This window comes from Pseudorca crassidens, chromosome 3 (genome assembly GCF_039906515.1).
Source record: "Pseudorca crassidens isolate mPseCra1 chromosome 3, mPseCra1.hap1, whole genome shotgun sequence".
NCBI lineage: Eukaryota > Metazoa > Chordata > Mammalia > Artiodactyla > Delphinidae > Pseudorca > Pseudorca crassidens.
Window position 1 is genome coordinate 20,740,231 of NC_090298.1, and position 23,559 is coordinate 20,763,789.

At 35.2% G+C, this 23,559-nt stretch overlaps 1 protein-coding gene across 3 annotated transcripts in view; it reads right to left on the reverse strand.

The window, feature by feature from the left end:
* CDH10 (cadherin 10) overlaps window positions 1-23,559 on the reverse strand; it is a 190,576-nt gene that overhangs the window by 49,504 nt on the left and 117,513 nt on the right. For 2 of the 3 annotated variants that reach the window (XM_067730434.1, XM_067730433.1), the window contains exons 3-5: window positions 5,529-5,823; window positions 3,875-3,994; window positions 3,144-3,311 (exon numbers count right to left, since the gene is read on the reverse strand). In XM_067730434.1, the coding sequence (XP_067586535.1) occupies window positions 3,144-3,311; window positions 3,875-3,994; window positions 5,529-5,823 (583 nt within the window). Of the gene's footprint in view, window positions 1-3,143; window positions 3,312-3,874; window positions 4,021-5,528; window positions 5,824-23,559 lie in introns of those variants that run through there. The other variant, XM_067730435.1, reaches the window with a different exon arrangement.

The window sequence follows — 23,559 nt, forward strand, 5'->3', positions numbered from 1 at the left end:
TGGTAGGGGGTTGGGGACCCTGCTTTAAAATATTTAGTCTTACCACTCCATGGGGTAGGCACTGCTATCCAGTTTTACTGAAAGGCACTGAAATGGCACCTTTCTACTAAAAGGTCAGTTCAATGGAGCAAGGTGAAAAAGCTACTAAGTGAAGAAGACAGCATTGGGATTCAAGAGGATGACTCCACAGTCTGTCCTGAACTGTCCCATATGGCAGCCACTAGCCAAGTCACTAACCCTCATGCAGCTACTGACTAGAAGTGTCATTAGTCTGACTTGAGCCTTGATGTAACTGGAAAATACTTAATGAAAGAGGATATTTCAAAGAATTATGGAACAAGAGAATGTAAAACATCTGAATAAGTTTTATATTGATGATATGTTTAAAGGATAATATTGGGTTAAAATATATGATTAAAATAAATGTCTCTCCTGCTTATTTTATTTTTTTAATATGGCTGATAGAAAATTTACAATTACTATTGTGGCACACATTTTTGTTTTGCATATTTCTATTAGACAGTACTAGTTTGTCTTCTTTATTATTTCCACTCTGAACCTCCTTTACTTCTTCCGTATATTGGGTATAAGGATAATAACAATGAGTCTACACGAGTTAGTTGCAAGTTTCAGTGATATGCTACATATGAAGGTCTTCATAAACTGTGGAACTCCCTCCAAACCTCGGTTATTTAATGAAATAATATGAGAAATTAAAAACTAGTTTTCCGCATGTTAGGTGACTTAGACTATAAGTAACATTTTAATTGCCATGACTGAGTGTTCCCAACAGTAAGATATGGTTGCAAATGTTCATAGGAGAAAAGATAATTGAGAAAACAAAGATCCATAAATTATGTTTCCATCTATAATTAAACAATAATGAGACAAGATACAGGATGCTCTAAAACTTCTCATAATATATTGTGTTGTACATCTGGAGTTGGTCATGGACTTCAAACCACCTCTGCTATTACTTGCAGTTGGCCTTAATGTCTATAATGTTCGTTTTCTCATCTGTAGAATGGAGATCAGAATACTGACCTCAATGAGTTGTTTTGATAAAATAAAGTAGGTCAGTAAATAACTGATACAGGGTGACATAAAAACGCCATTCAGAAAACATGTTATGCTATTGCTGTTTCTTTTTTTAATTATTATTACTATTATTATTATGTCAGGCTTGTGTAATGTGCCTACCAGATACCAACCACAAATTCTGACTTAACAAAAGAAAAGAAAGTAATTAGTGAATGAATTAATAAAGGTGTTACAGTAGAAGAAAAATGATAAAATGAATTTTTATCAGATATTTTCATCTTTCAAATGTCTAGTTTTTCCATTTAATTAGAATCTATTAATTTGCTTATCAAATGCATAATTTTTAAATGGACTGTATTTTGGACACATGTATATATGTTCCTGAGAATTTAAACTATAATAATCCTCTTAATGGTCATTTATTACTCATAAAATACTTTTTTCACAAATATTTTTGCTCATTGTGGATTATGCAACCACTTAACAGTTTGTTCTCCTATATTTGCATGTCCATTCTCCTGGTAACAGGATCATGCTAAGAGGTGGTTAGAAATACATATAAAATGTGAAATTTAAATTGTAGTGCAACGAGGCATGTCTTTAGACCTGTTCTAAAAGAACTATAAAGATTTATTATTGGTTTGCCTTTCCCTGCTGATGCTAAAGGTAACCTGAAGTTGAAACTTGATAATTTGAAAACAGCATAAGCAAACACCCTTCTCTGTGTTTTGGGCCAAACACCACAGTAGCAATCCTGAGGAGCATGTACCTTAAATATCTAACAAAATATCATAAAAACACATAAGCATATGATTAGTCCACTCAAGAATATTCTCTCTGAATTTTGTAATCTTTCCACACATGTGATTTTAAACAATTCAACTAAAATCATGCACTATTAATAAAGTTAGATAAAAATAGTACAAGAAAAGAGGTGAAATGCTTTTAAAGAGTCAAAATAATACAGTGAATTCTTAGACTGTAATTCTTTCTGTGTAATGGTCTTTAGTATAAAGATATAAATATCACGAAAAGCTATTGCTTTTTACACTTTAATACTTTATCACAAAGTTATTTAAGGCAAAAAACAAATAAACTAAAATTGGGGGATCAATTTAGAAGTTAATACACAGCAAATGTTAAAAATTAAAAACACAGATCATACTAAAGCCTGTGTTTTATGCCACATTTCCTAACAACGTGAGATTCCATCTTGAAGTAAAGGGTCTTTTAGATTAGCAGGAAATTGGCTGAGTCTTGGCGGTGTCCATTGAGACCCAATATCATCCTCTCTAGCTGCATGTCTACCAAATTTGTATAAGAAAGGAGAATAAATAAATGTAATTATATGGTCAGAAGCTAATGGTTCTTAACCTCTTCTTGACTTATTTTGAGAATTTGAAGTTTTCATTCTAAACCACAAAATAAATCTATAAATAAATCAAAAATACAAAATGCTTTAGTATGACTGCCATTCCAAACACAGATATTACATGCAAGTCTGACACAGTGATATTAAATGGAAGTCTGATTAGTTTGTAAGGTTCCCCCTATGTAGTTCTTTCTGGCTAAGTTCTAACAATATGGCAACTTAGTTATTTTATTGAAAAATTTTACCCTTGGGTTAGAATCTTCCTTATTAAATTCTAAGTAGAAATAAACACATTCATTGTAGAAGTATAATTTAGTTTTTATTTTAATAAAACATTTCCTTTGTTGACAGAAATAGTTCTTAGATGATAGACTATATATATGTATATATATATAGAGAGAGAGAGAGACAGTACATATGTAAACTTGCATGTGTATATATATATATATATATAGAGAGAGAGAGAGAGAGAGAGAGAGAGAGAGAGAGAGAGAGAGTGGTTTTGTGATCATAGATCCCTCTGTCTCTGAATGAACTATGTTTGAAATATTTAACTTCTATCTTTTGATAACAGTGAATTCATCAGCATATACATCTATTTTTTTTCTTCATTTTTGTAGCACAGTTTTGGTCTGTTTTAAATGAAATGATTGACAATTGCTTTTTCTCCTCTTTTCTGTTTTTACTCTAAAGCTTTTGCCCTGCAGAAACACCATTAAAGACAGCTTACTCTGGGGGAAGCGTGGTGGATTGTCATTGACGTCTGTCAGCGTGATGTTGACCGTGGTGGTCCCTGATAAGCCTCCCATCTGGCCACCCATGTCTTTGGCCTGGATTACCACTTGATATTGCTCCCTGTTTTCTCTGTTCATGTTTGGTAAAGCAGTCCTGATGATACCTTGAAGAAAATGGAAAAACTTTTATTATGCTCATTAAAATCTCAATTATTAGTTGATTAAGCTCACAATTGTAAATCCAAAATAGTAGTGGTTTTTGAAAGATGAAAACGCTTTTGCTATTAATTTTTATTGTCTAGAAATTGTAAAAATGATTCTATGTAAATATTTGATGATTTGTGTTGTTTTTCTATTTCCTAAAGAATATCGTATGCACTGTCTACTGCCCTAAACCCAGATGCAAAAACATAAAAGCAGGTATATTCCCATTAGCTCGCTCGATCATTCAACTCTGAGTTCTTAAATCTTTAACTGTGGCATCATCATTCTTCTGTGAGTATTAATGTTAGGATTTTGTTATTTTCCCACCTTTTTTTTTTTTTTTTTTTTTTTTTTTTTTGCAGTACACGGACCTCTCACTGTTGTGGCCCTGTGTCCCCTGCATCGGCAGGCGCACTCTCAACCACTGTGCCACCAGGGAAGCCCTTTATTTATTTATTTATTTTTTACTTATAAATATCATAAAGACTACTAAATGAACAAACACTGATTCATGATTCCTGACCTGTTTCAGGTTCCACAGAGAAATATGGCTGCCCTTGAAGTATGCTGTAAATGACTCTGGCGCTGTTCCCATAGGAAGGGTCATCGGCATCTGTAGCTGTGACTTGCACCACAGAAGTACCTGAAGTATCCAAATTCAGCTTAGTTCTGCACAGTACCAGAAGGAGGAGCAAAAGCACTGGTTTTCATGGAAGACTTCAATGATTTTTGGCTTTAATAATGACCTCTTAAAGAAACATTCATATATAATTTAGATGAAAATAATATATATATAGTGTATTGTAGGTAAACTTTGAATTCAACAACATATTTTATTTAGCCAACAGGTGTATTTTCATACATGCAATAGATAATGCTACAGTGTATCAGATTATAATAAATGCAGACACTTTACAAATGCTCGTGTTTGATATTTAAATTCATTTTCACATAACAGATTTGTTTTGTGTAAAGGGCATATCTAATCACAAAGGAGTAAGTATGCTCTTTTTTCTCTCTCTCCACTAATTAACTATAAAAATAATTAACATCTGTTCTAGAATACGATTTTATGAATAGATTAAATTCTAAATTTAGAAACAATCCAAGATGATCCCAAGTCCCAAGAACTATTAGAAGCTATTTAATAAAGTTCAAAATATATAAAAGGGCTTTATATTAAGGTGATTGCCAAAAGTCCTTGGGATTTAGTGAAGTAAATATTAAATAATAATCTCTGAACAATGCTTTTGAGAACTGCAGTTGGAAATTTTCTATTAAAATTTTTACAAGGAAAAAATGTATCAGAATTGTTTCATCAGTTTATACTTCTCCCACATTTGAGAAATGATCTATTCTACTAAATCCAAATACATTATCTCTAAAAATGTTATTGTTTTTTGATGTTTAATTTTCTGTGATTCTCTATTTAGCAAAAACATGAAATCAATTTTAACTTTCTTTGCCTACAAATACACCCTCCATTTATTTACATCGAAAAAGGAATTCTATTTTCTTGAATGTTATACTTCCAGTTTTTTCACGCCTTCTGTCTTACTGCTTCTGCAACCTAACTTTAAATTCTGTATCAGTTTGTGATTAGCTGTTGATTTTCAACTGGTTTATTTGATTAAGAGATTTATATCAGCAGAGTTTTATATATAATGGTTAAATTGAAAGGATGTTTTAAAATATTTAATGTGAAGTAATAGAAAATCTAATTAATTCCAATGTTCATAACATCTAGATAATCCAGACAAACTCTTTAGGCAGATTATGACTAGAGTATATATGTAGACTCTAGATTACATTTATGGTGTTCTAAGTGTACTTATAATATATTTGGAGTCAGGACTTTACACAGCTGTTCTCCAAATCCATGTGACAAAAATTTGCATTTTCATAGTTTTCTACTGAAGGTCAATGGTATTTTCTTGGATTTTTGAAGGAAGTGTCTATTTATTGTACTGTAGAAACTTACAAACCCATAGGAAATTAGAAATGCATTCATCCTTTTTTTTTTCCTGACTCGTTTCGTAATTCAGAAGATTAAACACGTACTCTTAGCAGGGAGTCAAATATGATTTCAAGTAATTGATCATAATGTTTTAAGAATTTCTTGATAATTATTTTTTATACTTTTTGAATACCGTCATAAACACTGTAAATGAACTTACCTACAACAGACATTTCGGGAACACTCGCCGTATAAATTTCCTCTGGGAATGTGGGCTCATTGTCATTGATATCATGGATTTTGATCACAAACTCAGACTCTGGTTCTACTGGCCTCAAAGTTCTTCTGTTTATAGCTTGTGCACGTAGAGTATAAAAGGCCTTTTCTTCCCTATCAATTCTTCTTGTGGCATGAATGTCACCTGTTTTTTCATCAATAATGAAAAGAGTACCAGCTCCATCTCCAGACAAAATATATTTGAGGGATCCATCTCCTTTATCTTGGTCTGAATGAAGCTAGGGGGAATAAAAATGAGCATATCCATGATAATGTCTAAAGATACATAATGCAGAAAGAATTCAAAGAAGGTCTCTCAGGTCACATCTTTGAAAAATGGGGTCAGTTATCTTAGTTCTTGAAATGAGAGTTGAATAAGTATGATCACACTCATCTATATACTTTAAACAATAGGACTAGCCTTTTACATATCAGTGTGATTTTTATTCTAAATGGAAAAAAGTAATAAAAATAAACCAAACACAGCTCCTTTCTTTGCTTTGCTCGGTAAATAACCATTTCCGTAGGCAAATAACTCCTGACAAAGACATAAGTCATTAGTCTTGATATGCTGGTGTAAACATTGCTTCTCTCATCTCTTTCTTTGAGTGGCAAATACTTTTACTCTCATATTATGCAAGAAATTTATTTCCTGTAAACTTATTTTTAATTATTGTATTTCTGTTGGGGAATTAGCAATATTTTAAGAACTGTAAGACAGGCAAAGTTGCATGAGACATGGCTTCTATGTTAGAAGCCCTACCCATCATTCTCTGATTCACATGAATGACAACAACTGCCCCAGAAATATTTGTGGGGTTCAGAATAGATGTCTATATAACACCTGCCTATATATTTTAAGTTATAAATCAAATTAGTAAACTATAAAATAAAATATGCTCTATCTAGTCTCCTACCTTGTCAAATCTATCTTCTTAACAACTGCAAACAACAAGTTCTGTGTAGAAACAATGCAATGTAGGGCAAGCCTTTTTCTTGCCTCCTTGCTTATGCCCACAACACTAATCTTCCACAATCTAGTCATCATGTCAAAGAGCTTGGCATGCATTCATGTGGATATATCAGCCTAGCCCACATCCCATCCCAGTGCTAATGCTTGCCCAGGAGCCCATGTGTCATGGGCAAATTCCATCTACAATTGCCCTGTGGTATCTGTGGGGGATTGGTCCCAGGACCCCCGTGGATGCCAAAATCTGAGGATGCTTGAATCCCTTACATAAAATGGCATAGTGTAGTAAGCCCTCAGTATCCATGGGTTCAACATCCATGGATTCAACCACCCATGGATTGTGCACTATGTTTACCACCTGTGGTTGGTTGAATCTACAGACACTGAGCCCACAGATGTGGAGGGGTGATTGTATATAGTTTTTTAACAGATGCACACTAGGCCAGCCCTCAGGATTAAGGGTACATATAACAATGGGTAAATCTGGCCGTTGGTAGACTGACTTGGAGAAGAGACTCTCCAGGTCCTAGAAGCAAGTTCAAGGATGTTTGGGCGGGAAATAATGGGTCCCAAGTACTTCAAGGATCGTCTGGAAATGGATGTGCAGGTTCCAGATGTGAATATCCCCCTGCCTGTCATGGAATTCATACCCTGAGGGAGAGACTTAGCCATAGGAGGAACAGAGCATGGCTTTGTAAAACACAAGGATTGTAAGTTTTTCTCTAATTGTACCACCACACCAATAATTTTTTTTTTAATGCTAAGATCATATTTCCTTATTTGCAGTAAGAGATTATGCTTTAAAATTTTTATTTTGCTTTTTATCTGATAAGAAATAGAAAAAGAATGTGTAGATTTTCCAAGTTTTGATAAAGCATATATTATAACTTAGATATCATCATGCACATGTTGTCTTTTTTAAATTTGAGGTATAGTTTTACAATATTGTGTTAGTTTCAGGTATACAGCAAAGTGATTTTGTTATATATTCTTTTTTTAAAATTCTTTTCCATTATAGGTTATTACAAGATATTGAATATAGTTTCCTGTGCTATACAGTAAACTCTCATTGTTTATGTATTTTATATACAGTAATGTGTATCTGTTAACCCCATACTCCTAATTTATCCCTCTTCCTCCTTCCCCTTTGGTAATAAGTTTGTTTTTTATGTCTGTAAGTCTGTTTCTGTTTTGTAAATAAGTTCATTTGTAGCATGTTGTCTTTTTTAATATTCATACAAAATATAGTCATAAATTGGAATAGGCATACTGACCTGTAGCCTAGAAAAATAAAAACTGGAGACAATATCCTTCCAGTATGCAAAATGTTATAGAGTTAGATATTTATCTGAGTAGGTTTGACTTTTGCTCTTTAGATTATTTAAATCAACAAAAATTTTCATCTATTTACCTGTAGAAGTATTACCCTGATTATATTCTCTTTAAAGTAGAATTTTGTTTCTTTATTTGAAAGTTTCTTTTTTCTTTATAGGTGCTTATATCAATGAACTTGGCTGTGAGAACAGTTTTATGTGGATATCAAAAATGTTTAACTTAAATAAATATTTAACTCCTCCCCAATATATTTTATTACTGGGTAGGTAATACAATATATAGGTAATACAATATATTATATACAACTGCTGGGTTTACAAAAGCAGTCTATATTTTTGTTAATGGTTTGTAATAATCAGCATTTAGCCATTAAATTTAGATCAAACTCCATTTTTCTGATTTTTGGATAAATAACTCAGTATTACAGATATAATAGGGAAAAAAACCTCCAAATAGATATGTACTTTGGAGAAAAAGATATAGAAGTCAGGCAACAAATAATTTTTTACTGCATTTTTAGTTATTCATAAAAAACAAAGTAAGGTTGAGAAACAAGAAATATCTGCTTTTAACTAAACAGCTCTCAGAAGTAACATATGACTGTGTTGTCCAGGGAACTACTCTCAAAAAGTCACAAGAGGGGCTTTCTTGGTGGCGCAGTGGTTGAGAGTCCGCCTGCCGATGCAGGGGACATGGGTTCGTGCCCCGGTCTGGGAAGATCCCACATGCCGCGGAGCGGCTGGGCCTGTGAGCCATGACCGCTGAGCCTGCACGTTCGGAGCCTGCGCGTCCGGAGCCTGTGCTCCGCAATAGGAGAGGCCACAGCAGTGAGAGGCCTTCAGTCTTGTGACTTTTTTTTTTTTTTTTGCGGTACGCGGGCCTCTCACCGTCGTGGCTTCTCCCGTTGCGGAGCACAGGCTCCGGATGCGCAGGCTCAGCGGCCATGGCTCACGGGCCCAGCCGCTCCGCGGCATGCGGGATCCTCTGGGACCGGGGCACGAACCCGTGTCCCCTGCCTTGGCAGGCGGACTCTCAACCACTGCGCCACCAGGGAAGCCCAAGATAGAAGCTTTTTAGTCACTGAAATGCACATAGTTGCTGGGAAATTTTCCAATTATATAAATGTACAATAATGTGGCAATTTTCCAAATGACAGATATAAGCATTGCATATTTCTTATTCTGTCCGGGAATCAAAATAGTTCAAGAAAAGATTATTGATATTATCAATCATCTGATCATATAACTTTGTGATTTGTACTGGACAGTTATGATGTTTATTGTCTATTCATTCAACAATTTTAATTGAGAAATATTTATTTACTCTCATAAGAATCAGGTAGTTCTAAAAGTAAATGAACAATTCCATCCTAGTGCTATGGAAGATTCAAACACAGTGTGTAATGGAATTTCACAGGATAGTCCCTAAACTAGCCTACAGGAATGAGTGAGGATTTCCTTAAGCATATATCACCTAAGTTACGTGATAAAGAATGAGTAGAGGTTAAAACCTGGGAATTTTTTTTTGCATTTTACAAATTTTACACCTCATAAAGGACACTGGATGAATATAGAAGGTAGATTCAGAGTGGAGAAGGAAATAAGACAAGATGGGAATCATTAAGACCAGTTCTCTTCTAGTCGGTTAGACATGCAAAAAAAAAAGTTGCTAGTATAATGATATTTTAATTTTTATAAAGCTCTGTTTTGGAATATGAATCACAGCAGGATTTTTACCTTCACTTATACTACAGAGAGTGAAAATTAAATCTTGTAATTGGACCACATAGGGTGGCAGTTTCCGTTGGATTAGAAAATTGAACATGATAGTTGGGAATCAAAGTGATGAGGGTTGGAAACTGGACTGTTGGTTTCGTGAGTCGGAAATGAAAAGATTTCTACCTTATAATTAAGAGAAACAAATTAGATCTATGAATTTATGTGTTTCTTTTAAGAAATCAGACGTAATAATTTTTTCTTGAACTGTGTGAGAGCCTGCATAAAAGAAAAGAAAAAGCATTTTCTTTTCTTACAGAGGAAACAATGGAACACTAACACTAGAATAAAAGGACAAAAATGACCATATTTGGGGGCTTGACATTAGTCTATGTTTATTGAAATATTATTTAAATAAACATATTTGAGAATTGGACAAGGAAAGAGACTGCAATAGATATGTACTATGAGGCAGAGACATGCATTTCTAGATGTCCTAAGACTTGGGAAGTTGCTTTCTGCCCTAGATGAACCTGATGGGAGACAGAGTTAACTACTAAGGGGTATGATGATGATGTTGATTTTCTAAAAGTTACAGAAAGAGAGCAATGGACAAAGTTCTTTAATTATAGTCCTCCACCTAAGCTCCCTCTCTCTTTTTCAAGTTTCTCTTTATTATTGTAATTATTTCTTCTTTTGCATACTCTTCCCTCCTTATCCTGTTATTGTCTCTCGCCGTCATTCCTTGTGTGTGTGATAAAATTTTATTTTACATTCCAACTCATTTACTAAGCAATGATCAGACAGGGGTTAGTCCTTATAACTGTAGCTTTCTCACTATTCTTCCTTTTTTCATTTGGATATTAGTTATCAATACTTGGATTTATTAAATATTTAATTAAACAAAATCAGCTGTTTGTGTTATTGAGAAGTGGGATTATGGATCAAGTGCTAAATAACTTAAAGCGTCTACTCTGAAATAAATTTTATATTGATTTGACCTTGTGCTATTTTATTATGTGAGATATTAAGGTTTCTTTAAACATAGAAAAAAATATCAGATTATTGTGGCTTTAGTTCCTCAGTAACCCCTGTTCTCCTGTGTGAAACATTTGGGCCACAAATCCTCAAGAAGAATTTTATGTTAATACTGACCTTTTCTTTCCTTCAAGAAAACCTATTAAAAATTCACAACCTGCTGTGTTCCTTGTAAATTCACAAGCAGATAAAGGACATGGCAAGGTACATGACAATTAATGAAAACAGAACAACTGGTACTATGCTGAACATTTAAAAGTCATTTTCCTATTATTTAACTTTTTAAATTTGGATGTGGTTAGTTATAACTCATTTGCTTATATTGATTAGTTTAATAATTAAAACTAAACAATCCACTGAATTTAAATAAATATTTTAACAACAAATTATTTAATGAAAGCCTAGTAATTTTAAATCTGGCAAGTTTTTATAACATTTCATGTAAAGCATTCATTTAAATATATTTGTCTAAAACGAAGTTTGTAAGCTAAAAGGGGTCTTGTGGCTTATATAGTCTAAGGCCATCTTTACTTTTAAGAGAAAGAAACTGAGATTCAATCAATTTTTTATCACACAGGAGTTAAATTAAGATTACACTTGAGGATCAGTGCTTTGTTGGTGGAACTTTTACTTCTTAATATCAGTTCATTTTTATTTTGCAGTTTCTCACATTAAGTTTGGAAATACTATAAAAGCAATCAAAGTATTGATCTATGAAGTACAGGGAATTTAAGTAATTTGTTACCAAAAGGATAACTGATAAAAGATTTTATCTTATACTTTCCCCCTTGGCTGGAAGAAAAATGAACAAGTTTTAAAACGTAAAAAAAGTATCAATACTGCCAGTAAAAGTCTGATTACTAGTTCAGAGGAATTTATGTTGCTGTGTGAGATTCTTTCTCATTCAGAATACTGATACACTTTTAGATATTGGTCATCGTTGGTATTTGGTTTGATCCCCAACACTGGGAAAAGACAGTAGAAAAATCAGAATTATATTTGTAGAATTATATTAGGATTGTATTTATAATGGTTAGACTAGTTCTTTGAAGGATACATTTTGATAAATGAATCCAAATAACTATAAGATACACAATCTGAGTTTAACAATATCTGGTTTGTGTGTGTTCATTAACTTCAGAATATCAGAAATTGTTGAATAGATTTTCTAATGTACAGTGATAATTTTATGCCTGCTGTTCTTTCAAACAGCCAATATAGTCTGTATTTGTTTTTTTTAAAAATCCAGAAAGTGGCTAATATGCTATGCTATTCTGATGCCATCATCATTAGTATTTTGCTCTAATTGCTCTAGTGAGTAACATAATATCAAATGGAAAATAAGGCATTGAATCAAGTAACTTTAAGTTTGCATCCAATAAAAAAATACCAGTGAAGATGGTCTAGCACCAGAAAACAGCTGAAAGCATGTTAAAGCAAATAAGCACAATCTGGTCAGAAATAAATAAGCAGTTACTCATTTTGTTGAGACTAGGGGAAAAAAGGGAGGGGGGGCAAAACTTGAATTGGAGTGTGTGACATTTACACAGTAAGATGGAGCATTATTTTAATATTAATGATATAGAAAAATATACATCATTTTTTATGAATTGGAGAAAGTAGGCATAGACGGAAATTTCCTCAACATAATAAAGGCCACATATGACAAACCCACAGCCAACATTATCCTCAGTGGTGAAAAACTGAAAGCATTTACACTAAGATCAGGAACAAGACAAGGTTGCCCACTGTCACCACTCTTATTCAACATAGTTTTGGAAGTTGTAGCCACAGCAATCAGAGAAGAAAAGGAAATAAAAGGAATCCAAATCAGAAAAGAAGAAGTAAAGCTGTCACTGTTTGCAAATGACATGATACTATACATAGAAAATCCTAAAGATGCCACCAGAAAACTACTAGAACTAATCAATGAATTTGGTAAAGTAGCAGGATACAAAATTAATGAACAGAAATCTCTAACATTCCTATACACTAATGATGAAAAATCTGACAGTGAAATCAAGAAAACACTCCCATTTACCATTGCAACAAAAAGAATAAAATATCTAGGAATAAACCTACCTAAGGAGACAAAAGACCTGTATGCAGAAAATTATAAGACACTGATGAAGGAAATTAAAGATGATACAAATAGACGGAGAGATATACCATGTTCTTGGATTGGAAGAACCAACATTGTGAAAATGACTCTACTACCCAAAACAATCTACAGATTCAATGCAATCCCTATCAAACTACCACTGGCACTTTTCACAGAACTAGAAAAAAAATTTCACAATTTGTATGGAAACACAAAAGACCCCGAATAGCCAAAGCATTTTTTGAGAATGAAAAACGGAGCTGGAAGAATCAGGCTCCCTGACTTCAGACTATACTACAAAGCTACAGTAATCAACACAGTATGGTACTGGCACAAAAACAGAAAGATAGATCAATGGAACAGGATAGAAAGCCCAGAGATAAACCTACACACATATGGTCACCTTATCTTTGATAAAGGAGGCAGGAATGTACAGTGGAGAAAGGACAGCCTCTTCAATAAGTGGTGCTGGGAAAACTGGACAGGTACATGTAAAAGTATGAGATTAGATCACTCCCTAACACCATACACAAAAATAAGCTCAAAATGGATTAAAGACCTAAATGTAAGGCCAGAAACTGTCAAACTCTTAGAGGAAAACAGGCAGAACACTCTATGACATAAATCACAGCAAGGTCCTTTTTGACCCACCTCCTAGAGAAATGGAAATAAAAACAAAAATAAACAAATGGGACCTAATGAAACTTAAAAGCTTTTGCACAGCAAAGGAAACCATAAACAAGACCAAAAGACAACCCTCAGAATGGGAGAAAGTGTTTGCAAATGAGGCAACTGACAAAGGATTAATCTCCAAAATTTATAAGCAGCTCATGCAGCTCAATAACAAAAAAACAAACAACCCAATCCAAAAATGGGCAGAAGACCTAAATAGACATTTATCCAAAGAAGATATACAGACTGCCAACAAACACATGAAAGAATGCTCAACATCATTAATCATTAGAGAAATGCAAATCAAAACTACAATGAGATATCATCTCACACCAGTCAGAATGGCCATCATCAAAAAATCTAGAAACAATAAATGCTGGAGAGGATGTGGAGAAAAGGGAACCCTCTGGCACTGTTGGTGGGAATGTCAATTGATACAGCCACTGTGGAGAACAGTATGGAGGTTCCTTAGAAAACTACAAATAGAACTACCATATGACCCAGCAATCCCACTACTGGGCATATACCCTGAGAAAACCATAATTCAAAAATAGAATAGAACAAAAATGTTCATTGCAGCTCTATTTACAATAGCCCGGAGATGGAAACAACCTAAGTGCCCATCATCGGATGAATGGATAAAGAAGATGTGGCACATATATATACAATGGAATATTACTCAGCCATAAAAAGAAACGAAATTGAGCTATTTGTAATGAGGTGGATAGACCTAGAGTCTGTCATACAGAGTGAAGTAAGTCAGAAAGAGAAAGACAAATACTGTATGCTAACACATATATATGGAATTTAAGAAAAAAAATGTCATGAAGAACTTAGGGGTAAGACAGGAATAAAGACACAGACCTACTAGAGAATGGACTTGAGGATATGGGGAGGGGGAAGGGTAAGCTGTGACAAAGCGCGAGAGAGACATGGACATATATACACTACCAAACGTAAGGTAGATAGCTAGTGGGAAGCAGCCGCATAGCACAGGGAGATCAGCTCGGTGCTTTGTGACCGCCTGGAGGGGTGGGATAGGGAGGGTGGGAGGGATGCAGACACAAGAGGGAAGAGATATGGGAACATATGTATATGTATAACTGATTCACTTTGTTATAAAACAGAAACTAACACACCATTGTAAAGCAATTATACTCCAATAAAGGTGTAAAAAAATATAAATAAATAAAGACATCTCCTGCTAGAACTGCTGCTAATTCACATCTTACAGTGTCTCAACTCATACATTTCTTTTCTGGTACTGTAAAGATACCAAGACTACATTGAAGGCATTTATTTAAGCTTTCCATAAACACAGTTTTATAGGGCATTATCTGCTTCTCGACCATAAATGGTATGCATAATACACAGTAGACACATTCTTTCTAATTATTGTATTAGTTTTCCTTTCCAAAGAGAGTTATTGGGGAAATATTTTAGAGAAGGTTCATATTCTTTTAGAAACCTGGCATCTTCCTTCTATAGTTTTGAAGATCACTAAATTATGCAGAGTATTCCCTTGCAGTGTGAAAATGACATTGAACATTTCACACCTTATTTTCCCCCAACTTGAAGTCTTCTTAAGCATCTTAGATTTATAATATGGGAGTATGCGTAAATACGTGTCTAAAAATTGTTAAGTAAATGCAAAATATTTAAAATCAAGAGATTCATTTTTGATTAATAAGGTCTACAGAAATCAGAGAAGAAAAAATAAAGGGTGATCATCTCTTTTTATGGGCTTCACAGGCAGCTGAGAATCTTTCCTTCCTTCTTTTAATCAAGAAAGGTATAATGATAGGAGGTATGAAAGGAAGGAGAGGGCTAGGGATATGTATTCACTGAAGGAGTTTATTTAAATAAGCATATTTTGAATCGGATTGAACTAAACTAAATTGAGGAGGGTAATGAGAATTCTGTGTGCCATTTTAGGACTTAGAAGTTTTGGAGATTTTGCTATAGAGGAAGTATTTGAAGCTGTTGGGTTTCTAAGTCTTATTCATAAAGATGCTTCTATCTTGAAAACTATAGACTGACAAGTACATAATTGGATGCCCAAAGGAGAAGGACTAAGCAGCTGCCTGCTGTCGCTAGGGGTTATGGTCAAGACGGGGAAAATGAAAAGAGGTTTGGATCTTTACATTTGTTGGATTTTTTTAAGACACTGGCTGAAATGGGAATCTGAAAAAGGGCTATGAACGCTACCCACCCCACTCCGCTCCAAATCGTGCGTGTGTGTAAAATACAAAAAGAATGTTAATATGCGGTATCAGGGAGTACAAATATAGCCCTAGACCACTAAATTAAAAACTTCTATTCTAGGTAGATTTTATATGTTTTTCCATATACTCACACACACACATACAAAAGGAATTGAGAAATCAAGGTAGATGTTCTCTTTACGAAAGGGGATTGCTCATTTGGTGGAGAAATGTTCATATCTTCATCAAATGAGGAAACATAGCCCCCAAACTTATCTGACAATATCATGCCCCTACAACTTGTGTCCTTCCCCACTACCTTGATTTATCCACCCTGAAAATTCTTACTCATCGATAAAGATCCTATTTATATCTTATCTCCTATATGAGGCATTTTTTCAAACTCCTTTGTAAGGCTGAATTGACCTCTCTTTCCTTAGTGCCCCAATTATCATGTGCGTCTGTTTGTATGAATGTGTATATAGGTATTATATATATGTATATACATATAAAATTTTATAACCACTTCAAATTTTGAACTATTATTTTCATAAGTCTTTATGGAACTACAAATATATTTTGAGGATGAGAACCGAGTTTTCTATTCTTATGGACTCCTAACATTTCACAGTACATAATAAGGAATTATTTACTTGTAAAAGGAAATGGACATCAGAGTCAAATACCACAGACATGAGGAATAAAGAGTTCATTTTATGCTACTTCTTTGGAAAGAAGTGAAATTCTTCTGAATGGAGTGAAATGGAATTAGAAGTCCATAATGAAAAGTGGGGATCAGCGTTACTCTACATTGAAAGTATAAATGTACATAAATAAAATCTTATTCTTCATACTGAAAAAGATTGGGGCTATAAATTAGCTATAAATTCCACTTAACTATGAGATGGTATCAGTGGGATATGATATATACATGGATTACCAGGAGACATATTTACATTTTTCAGTGAAGAGCCAGGGATAGAAATGCAAATCCAAATTTATCTCTAAAACCATATGGTAAGTCATTGTAGACGTCTGTAATTTAATTAAGAGTAGGATAAGGTAGTTAGGTAATAATAGCAGGATGACATTCCCACTGACAACATATAGAACATCCAGCTGGACTACAAAAAAAGAAAAAAATCACATTGCTAATGCCAAATTGCTGTGTAAACAATAGGAACTGAATGGATTAAAACCTGGGAGGAGAGGATTGTTCAGAGGTGAAGAGAAGACTTGCAGCTGCATTTTCCCCAGGGGAATATGCCAGTTCCGAGCCTGGGTTTGGAGGTAAGAATCTGTGATTGTCCCAAGAGGAAGGTAGTTCTGGAACACGAGAAGTCAGAAAAGAGTTTAGAGTTCACATGGTAGTGGAGTGAAAATACTGGGGAAGTGACGGTCCCCAAATGCATTGCCAGTCTTTCCATAAAACATTTGTTGAATTATGAGTCTGTAGATGGCTAAGGGCCAGGCTGAAAGCTTCTGAAAGCTAGAATGTAATTGTCACATTCCCAGAGACTGGTGGTTCTTAGGTTCAAAAAAAAAAAAGACTCATGAGGAGGTGAAATTTGAAAACCCTCCAGGGAATGTCAGGCTGAACCTGAGGATCTACAGGGACTTTGCACCTAGGAGTGTTCAACAATTCTTAGTGCCTCTATAGGCTAAAAATACAGACTCACAGACTTGGTCCCTTGAAAAATGGTCACTGCCAGAGAGAAAAGAAAGCAAGAAACGTGTTGTTCTTCATGCAAAGTAGCAAAACATACAGGTTATTCCCTGCTGGAGAATTCTGTCAATTGTTGAAGGAGCATCAAGCAAACGATTAAAGATCTAAACTGAGAATTTCTGAAGGGCAAAACTAAATATCCTGAGGAATTGGGGGGCAAAAGAGACAGGACCCACTCTCACTTGGAGGGTTCACATTCTTGGTAAAGGGATAAACAGTGGTAGACGTAGGCTTACCAAATGGCAATTCAATCTGATCTTCCTCAATCCTTGATTGAACTGTAGTGATATATCATTTGCCTTCTAACCAAAGAAATAGAACCAATAGGAAATCTATATTTTTATATATATTATATATATATATCCATCTATTTTTCTACATATCTATGTATTGTTTGGAGAATTTTAAGGAATTGGCTCATGGGATTGTGGAAGATACAAAGTCTGAAATCCATCGGGAAGGACAGCAATCTCAAAATTTGTAAGAGTATATGTTACAATTTTGAGTCATAAATCCACAGGGCAGGCCAGTAAGCTAGAAACTCAGGCTGGGTTTCTTTGTTACAGTTCTGAGGCAGAAGTCATTTTTCTTTGGGAAACTTCATGTTTTGCTCTTAAGGTCTTCAGTTGATTGGATGAGGTCCACCCACGTTATGGAGAGCAATCTGCTTTAATTATAGTTTACTGATTATAAAGGTTAATCACATCCAAAAAAAAAAAAAAAAGCCTCCATAGCAACATCTAGATTACTGTTTGACCAAACAACTGGTCACCATGTCCTAGTTAAGTTGACACATAAAATTAATGATCACAGATGATAAGCAAATAATCCAAAAAACAATCAAAAAATTCTTTCCAGGGCTTCCCTGGTGGCACAGTGGTTGAGAATCTGCCTGCCAATGCAGGGGACATGGGTTCGAGCCCTGGTCTGGGAAGATCCCACGTGCCGCGGAGCAACTAGACCCGTGAGCCACAACTACTGAGCCTGCGCATATGGAGCCTGTGCTCCGCAACAAGAGAGGCCCCAATAGTGAGAGGCCCACGCACCGCGATGAAGAGTGGCCCCTGCTCGCCACAACTAGAGAAAGCCCCTGCACAGAAACGAAGACCCAACACAGCCAAAAATAAATAAATAAATAAATAAATTTATTAAAAAAAAATTCTTTCCAGTGAAAAATAACCCATTATACATAATGTATGGTAGGAAAGGTTACTATTCATGCAAAAAGGCAAGATCATATAACCAATATGAGAGTAAAAACAGAATAGAAACAGACTGTATATGATTAATATATTGTATTTAGCAGACAAAATAGAAAGATAACTATGCATAATATATTTGAAAATGTAAGGAAATAGTGGAAAGAGCAGATGAAAAATGGAGATTGAGAAAAAAATCAAAAGAACATTCTAAACCAAAAATACAATGCCTGGGGCTTCCCTGGTGGCGCAGTGGTTGAGAATCTGCCTGTCAATGCAGGGGACACGGGTTCGAGCCCTGGTCTGGGAAGATCCCACATGCCGCGGAGCAACTAAGCCCGTGTGCCACAGCTACTGAGCCTGCACGTCTGGAGCCTGTGCTCCGCAACAAGAGAGGCCGCGACAGTGAGAGGCCTGCACACCGCGATGAAGAGTGACCCCCGCTCGCCGTAACTAGAGAAAGCCCACGCACAGAAACGAAGACCCAACACAGCCAAAAATTAATTAATTAATTAATTAATTAAGTAAAAAAAATACAATACCTGACATTCATAAATCTATAGATAGTTTTTACAGCAGATTGGATATATAGTAAAACACAAGGTTAGTCTGTTGAAAAGTAAGCAGAGATTGCCATCAAGGAGTTAGGTATATAGAAAATACAAATCTGAAATGCAGAGAGAAAAAATAATGAGAAAAAATAAATAAGATCACTGGATACCTGTGAAACAGAATCAAAAGTTGCAACACACATGAAATTGGATTCCCAGAAAGAAAGGAGAATGGAATGCAAATTATATTTGAAGGAAAAAATGGGTAAGAATTTTTAAAAACTGATGAAAGATACCAAGAAACAGATTCAGTAAAATCTGAGAAACTCCAAAAGGATAAATAAAAGTAAAACAAAAAATAATCCCATTATAGTCATATTTTTGAAATTTGAAAACATAGAGAAAACTGTAAAAGTATTTGGGAACAAAAAGGATACATTAACTTCAAAACAGCAAGTCTGCCTGTTTCTGAAAAGATATGATGGAAGCCAAAACATGATGGAAAGACATCTTAAAGCAGTGATGGAAAATAATGAGCTACCTGAAATTCTACACTGTGCAAAAATAGGCTTCTCAAAGGAAGTTGAAATAAGTATGTTTTTGGACAAAAACTAAGGGTATTTACCCCAATAGGTATTCAGTAAAAGGAATATTAAATTGGAGTTTTCACAGAAGAAAATGATCCCAAATAAAATTTGTGAAGAGAATGAAAACACCAGAACTATAATTGTGTGGTAAATATAAATAATTACTGAATATACAAAACAACAATAGTAATACCTTTGGATGCTAGAATAAAGTACATGACAATAACATAATAGAAATAAAGAAGAGGGAATAAAATTTTAAAGGATTCTAAATTTAAACTGGTTTGTGAAAATACATTGAAATGTGCAGTTCTGATATGCACACTTTTCTCTATGATTATTATTCCTCAATACAAAGTTAGCATAATTTATCTTGATGTCTTCCCACCTTCCATCGGACCCCAACACCTTCACCCACTACAACATTAGGCTTGTAAATCTGGCTATAATTCCCAAAGGAAATGGATGCCAATATAATGGAATATAAAGAAAAACAGAGAATAATAAAACAAACAAGTGAGTGCCAGAGTTCCATAAATGTCAATATTTTGTCAATTTATGTTGGATCTTTTTGCTTTAAGAAAGAAAATAAAATTAAAATAAACTGTGATTCATTAGTTGAAGTCTTCTTTGCCCTTTCATTCCTTTCCTTACATCTTTATACACATCATCATCTTGAAGACTGTGTGCCTCTTTTCCTTCCGTATTTTATGTTTTTGCAATGTGAGTAATAGCACTTATCCTAAACAGAATGCTTCATCTCCACCTTTCCCACAAATCAACTCTTATTTTAGTAAACTGCATGATTATCAAGCCAGTTTTTCAAGTTAAAATCCTAGGGGCCATTGATTCCCCCCACCCCAACTCTACCTATTTATTCCATAAGCAAATCTTTTGGACTTCAAATATTTTTCCAACTACTTCTCACAGCCTCCACTGCTGTCATTCCAATACAAGTCACTGTAATCTGTCACTTAAGTTTTCACCTAGTCTCCCCATCTCTATTTCCATCCTTAAGTTTCCACCTAGGCTCCCCACCTCTATTTCCATCCTTCCATGGTTACTCTCCACCCACTAGTCAGAGTGATCATTTAAAAATGCAGATCGGTACAGCCACTACTCTGCTCAAAATCCGCCTGTGGCTTCCCATTACATTTAGAACACAGTCTGAACAACGCCTTACCCTCATTTACAACATTCATTGTGAAGTAGTCCTGGCCTGTCATGCTGGCCTCAACTCTTTCCATTCTCCCTTTAACCACTTGAACTCACACTGACCTTCCTATTTCTTGAACATGCTAAGTTTATTTCTACCTCTCGCTTTAGCACTTGCTATTTCTTTGAATGATACACACTTCCTCACTTAATATTTATAGGTGATTTTGTGTATTGCTTTTGTGCTTTCATATCTTTTTTCCCTTTGTTTCTCTCGCTCTGTCATTTTCGTCTCAATTTGTAAGAAATTCTTTATATGTCTGAATATTAATAATCTGTTGTTATATCATTGCATGTTTCTTCTTTTAGTCTGGGATGTTTCTTTTAATATAGGTAATAGTTTCTTTTGTCCTAGAGAATGTTTAATTTCAATGTAGTTAAATTTATCAATAATTTTATGCTTATTCCTTTTTGTACCTTATTCAAGAATTATTACCTAACCCAAAGTCATACTTATGTTTTCATATAATCTGTTCACTTTTAATATTTTTAAAGCTTTTCTTTGACATGTAGCTCACTTTTACCATATACACATATTGTTGTGTGTATGTATGTGTGTGTGTGTGTGTGTGAGTGTGTGTGTGTGTGTGTGTGTGGTGTTAGGAACAGATCAACTTTTTCTAGTAAGGATTTACAACAGATATTTATTAAACCATTGATCTTAATTCCAACTCATCTAAAATTTTTCTATATAAGCACAGGTATGTTTTATTATTTATTTATTTTGACCATTATGTCGACAAGAAGAGCATGGCCAAGGCCTAGCTCATGCTGCATCACGCTGCTAATGGTGACTGCCTCCCAGCTGAAGACCGTCATGGAGCAGGGCCTCAGTTCACTTTCTCCAACTGCCTAGTGCTGCAGACCTGCGTGGGCACGGTATTCATCTTCCTCGTCAAGTACGACCTCAACAACCTGGCCACTGGCCTGGTCTTCAGCATTGTCGTGGTCAACTCTCCCTCATGGTCTTTGGCGTCTAGAAGCCCATGATGGATGTGGTACCCCTGGATCATGCTGGGCCATAGACATCCAGTCCCCAGAAGCTGCCTCGTCCTTGGGGCCAACCTCTCTGCCCGACAGTCTCCAAACCCCCAGAGCCAGGCAGGCTCCCACTGGACTGCGACTGCACCCCAGGATGAGCCACATGTGGCCGGCCACCCCAGGCAGCACAGGCCTGATCCGGACCTTGGTTGTTCCTCCTGGATCATGGTGAGGTGAGGCCTAGAGGTGGGACTGGAGAGCCCCTGGGAAAGGTTTTGGCCGCTCACAGATATGTTGCAGGTTCCAAGATGGGCCGCCAGGGATCCACGGCTGGCCTGGGTCTCAGGACATTTCCAGAGGGACGAGAGACAAACAAAAATTTCTATATAACCACGGGTATACTTTAGAGCCTTCTATTTTGTTCCATTTGTCTAATGTCACAAATATAGCATTATTACTAATAACACATTCAATTTCTGAAGCTCTGCAATGATTGTTAATACCCATTCAAATAAGTACCCTTCCTTATCTGTCCTTTAAAAAATTGTCTTGAGAGTTCTTGGTCCTTACCACATGTAGTTTTATATCAGCATGTTACTTTCTACTAAAAAAATAAAGAACAAAAGTCTTGCTAAAAATCTGATTGGAATTGCAATGAATTTACAGATTAAATTGGAGAGAGTATCATCTTAAACATGAACACCTCCTATTCTCAAAAATTGTGTATATGTCCAGAGCCTTAGCTGCACAGTAGAAATACCTGATGGAGTTTTTAAAAACCCTGATGCCTGTACCATACCCTAAGTCAATTAAATAAAAATTTCTGGGACCTTTCCATGGGTCCTGAAGTTAACGTGGCAAGCTTCAGCTTCTTCGGATACCTGGGCTGGGGGGCTATAATAATTACCATACTAATCTCTGATTGCTGATCTCTTAGGTGCTTTAATACCTCACTGAAACTACAAGCTCATGTCCACAGTGGTTTCATGTTGACAGACTGTATATTTCTGAAAGCTTAAGGTATTTTATAAAGAAAAATGCCGTGTGGGAACTTTGAAGCATAAATCTGCCAAACATCTGAATAAAGAATTCCTCACCTGGTATGTAAGGGAACTCCTCACCACCACTATGACAAACCAGGAAAAATGGTCCCACCTCAGCCCCTCAGAATTTTCCCGGCTTCAGAAATATGCTGACTGGGGGTGACTTGTACTCAGTTTTCAACGCTTCACTTGTGTCTGCTGTTTCTTAAAAACAACCAGCTTAAAATAATCAACAAGCCAATGAGGTATATTTTGGGGTTGTACATTTTGTTCCTATTCAGCTCCCTTCTAAAACTCAACTTTCATTTCCTTTAAATGAAATGTATGTGACAATGACCTCCAAATGTATATATGTAACCCAATCCTCTCCCCTCAACTTCAGCTCTAAATATGCAGCTGTCTAGTTGACATCTTCAGTGGGATGGCTTATTGATATTTCACATTTAACAGATCCAAAACAGAATTCTTGTTTCCCTTCTGTTCCATCAAAATAAAACAAAAATTAAAGCACATTTATGTTACTCCCTTAAAGAAAAAAAATTTTATATATCTCCATTTATTAAGGACATATAGTTGCCCTTCAGTATAATTTTATATTTGTTTTGATATCTAGATCACTTTTTCCATCTGAATTTGTG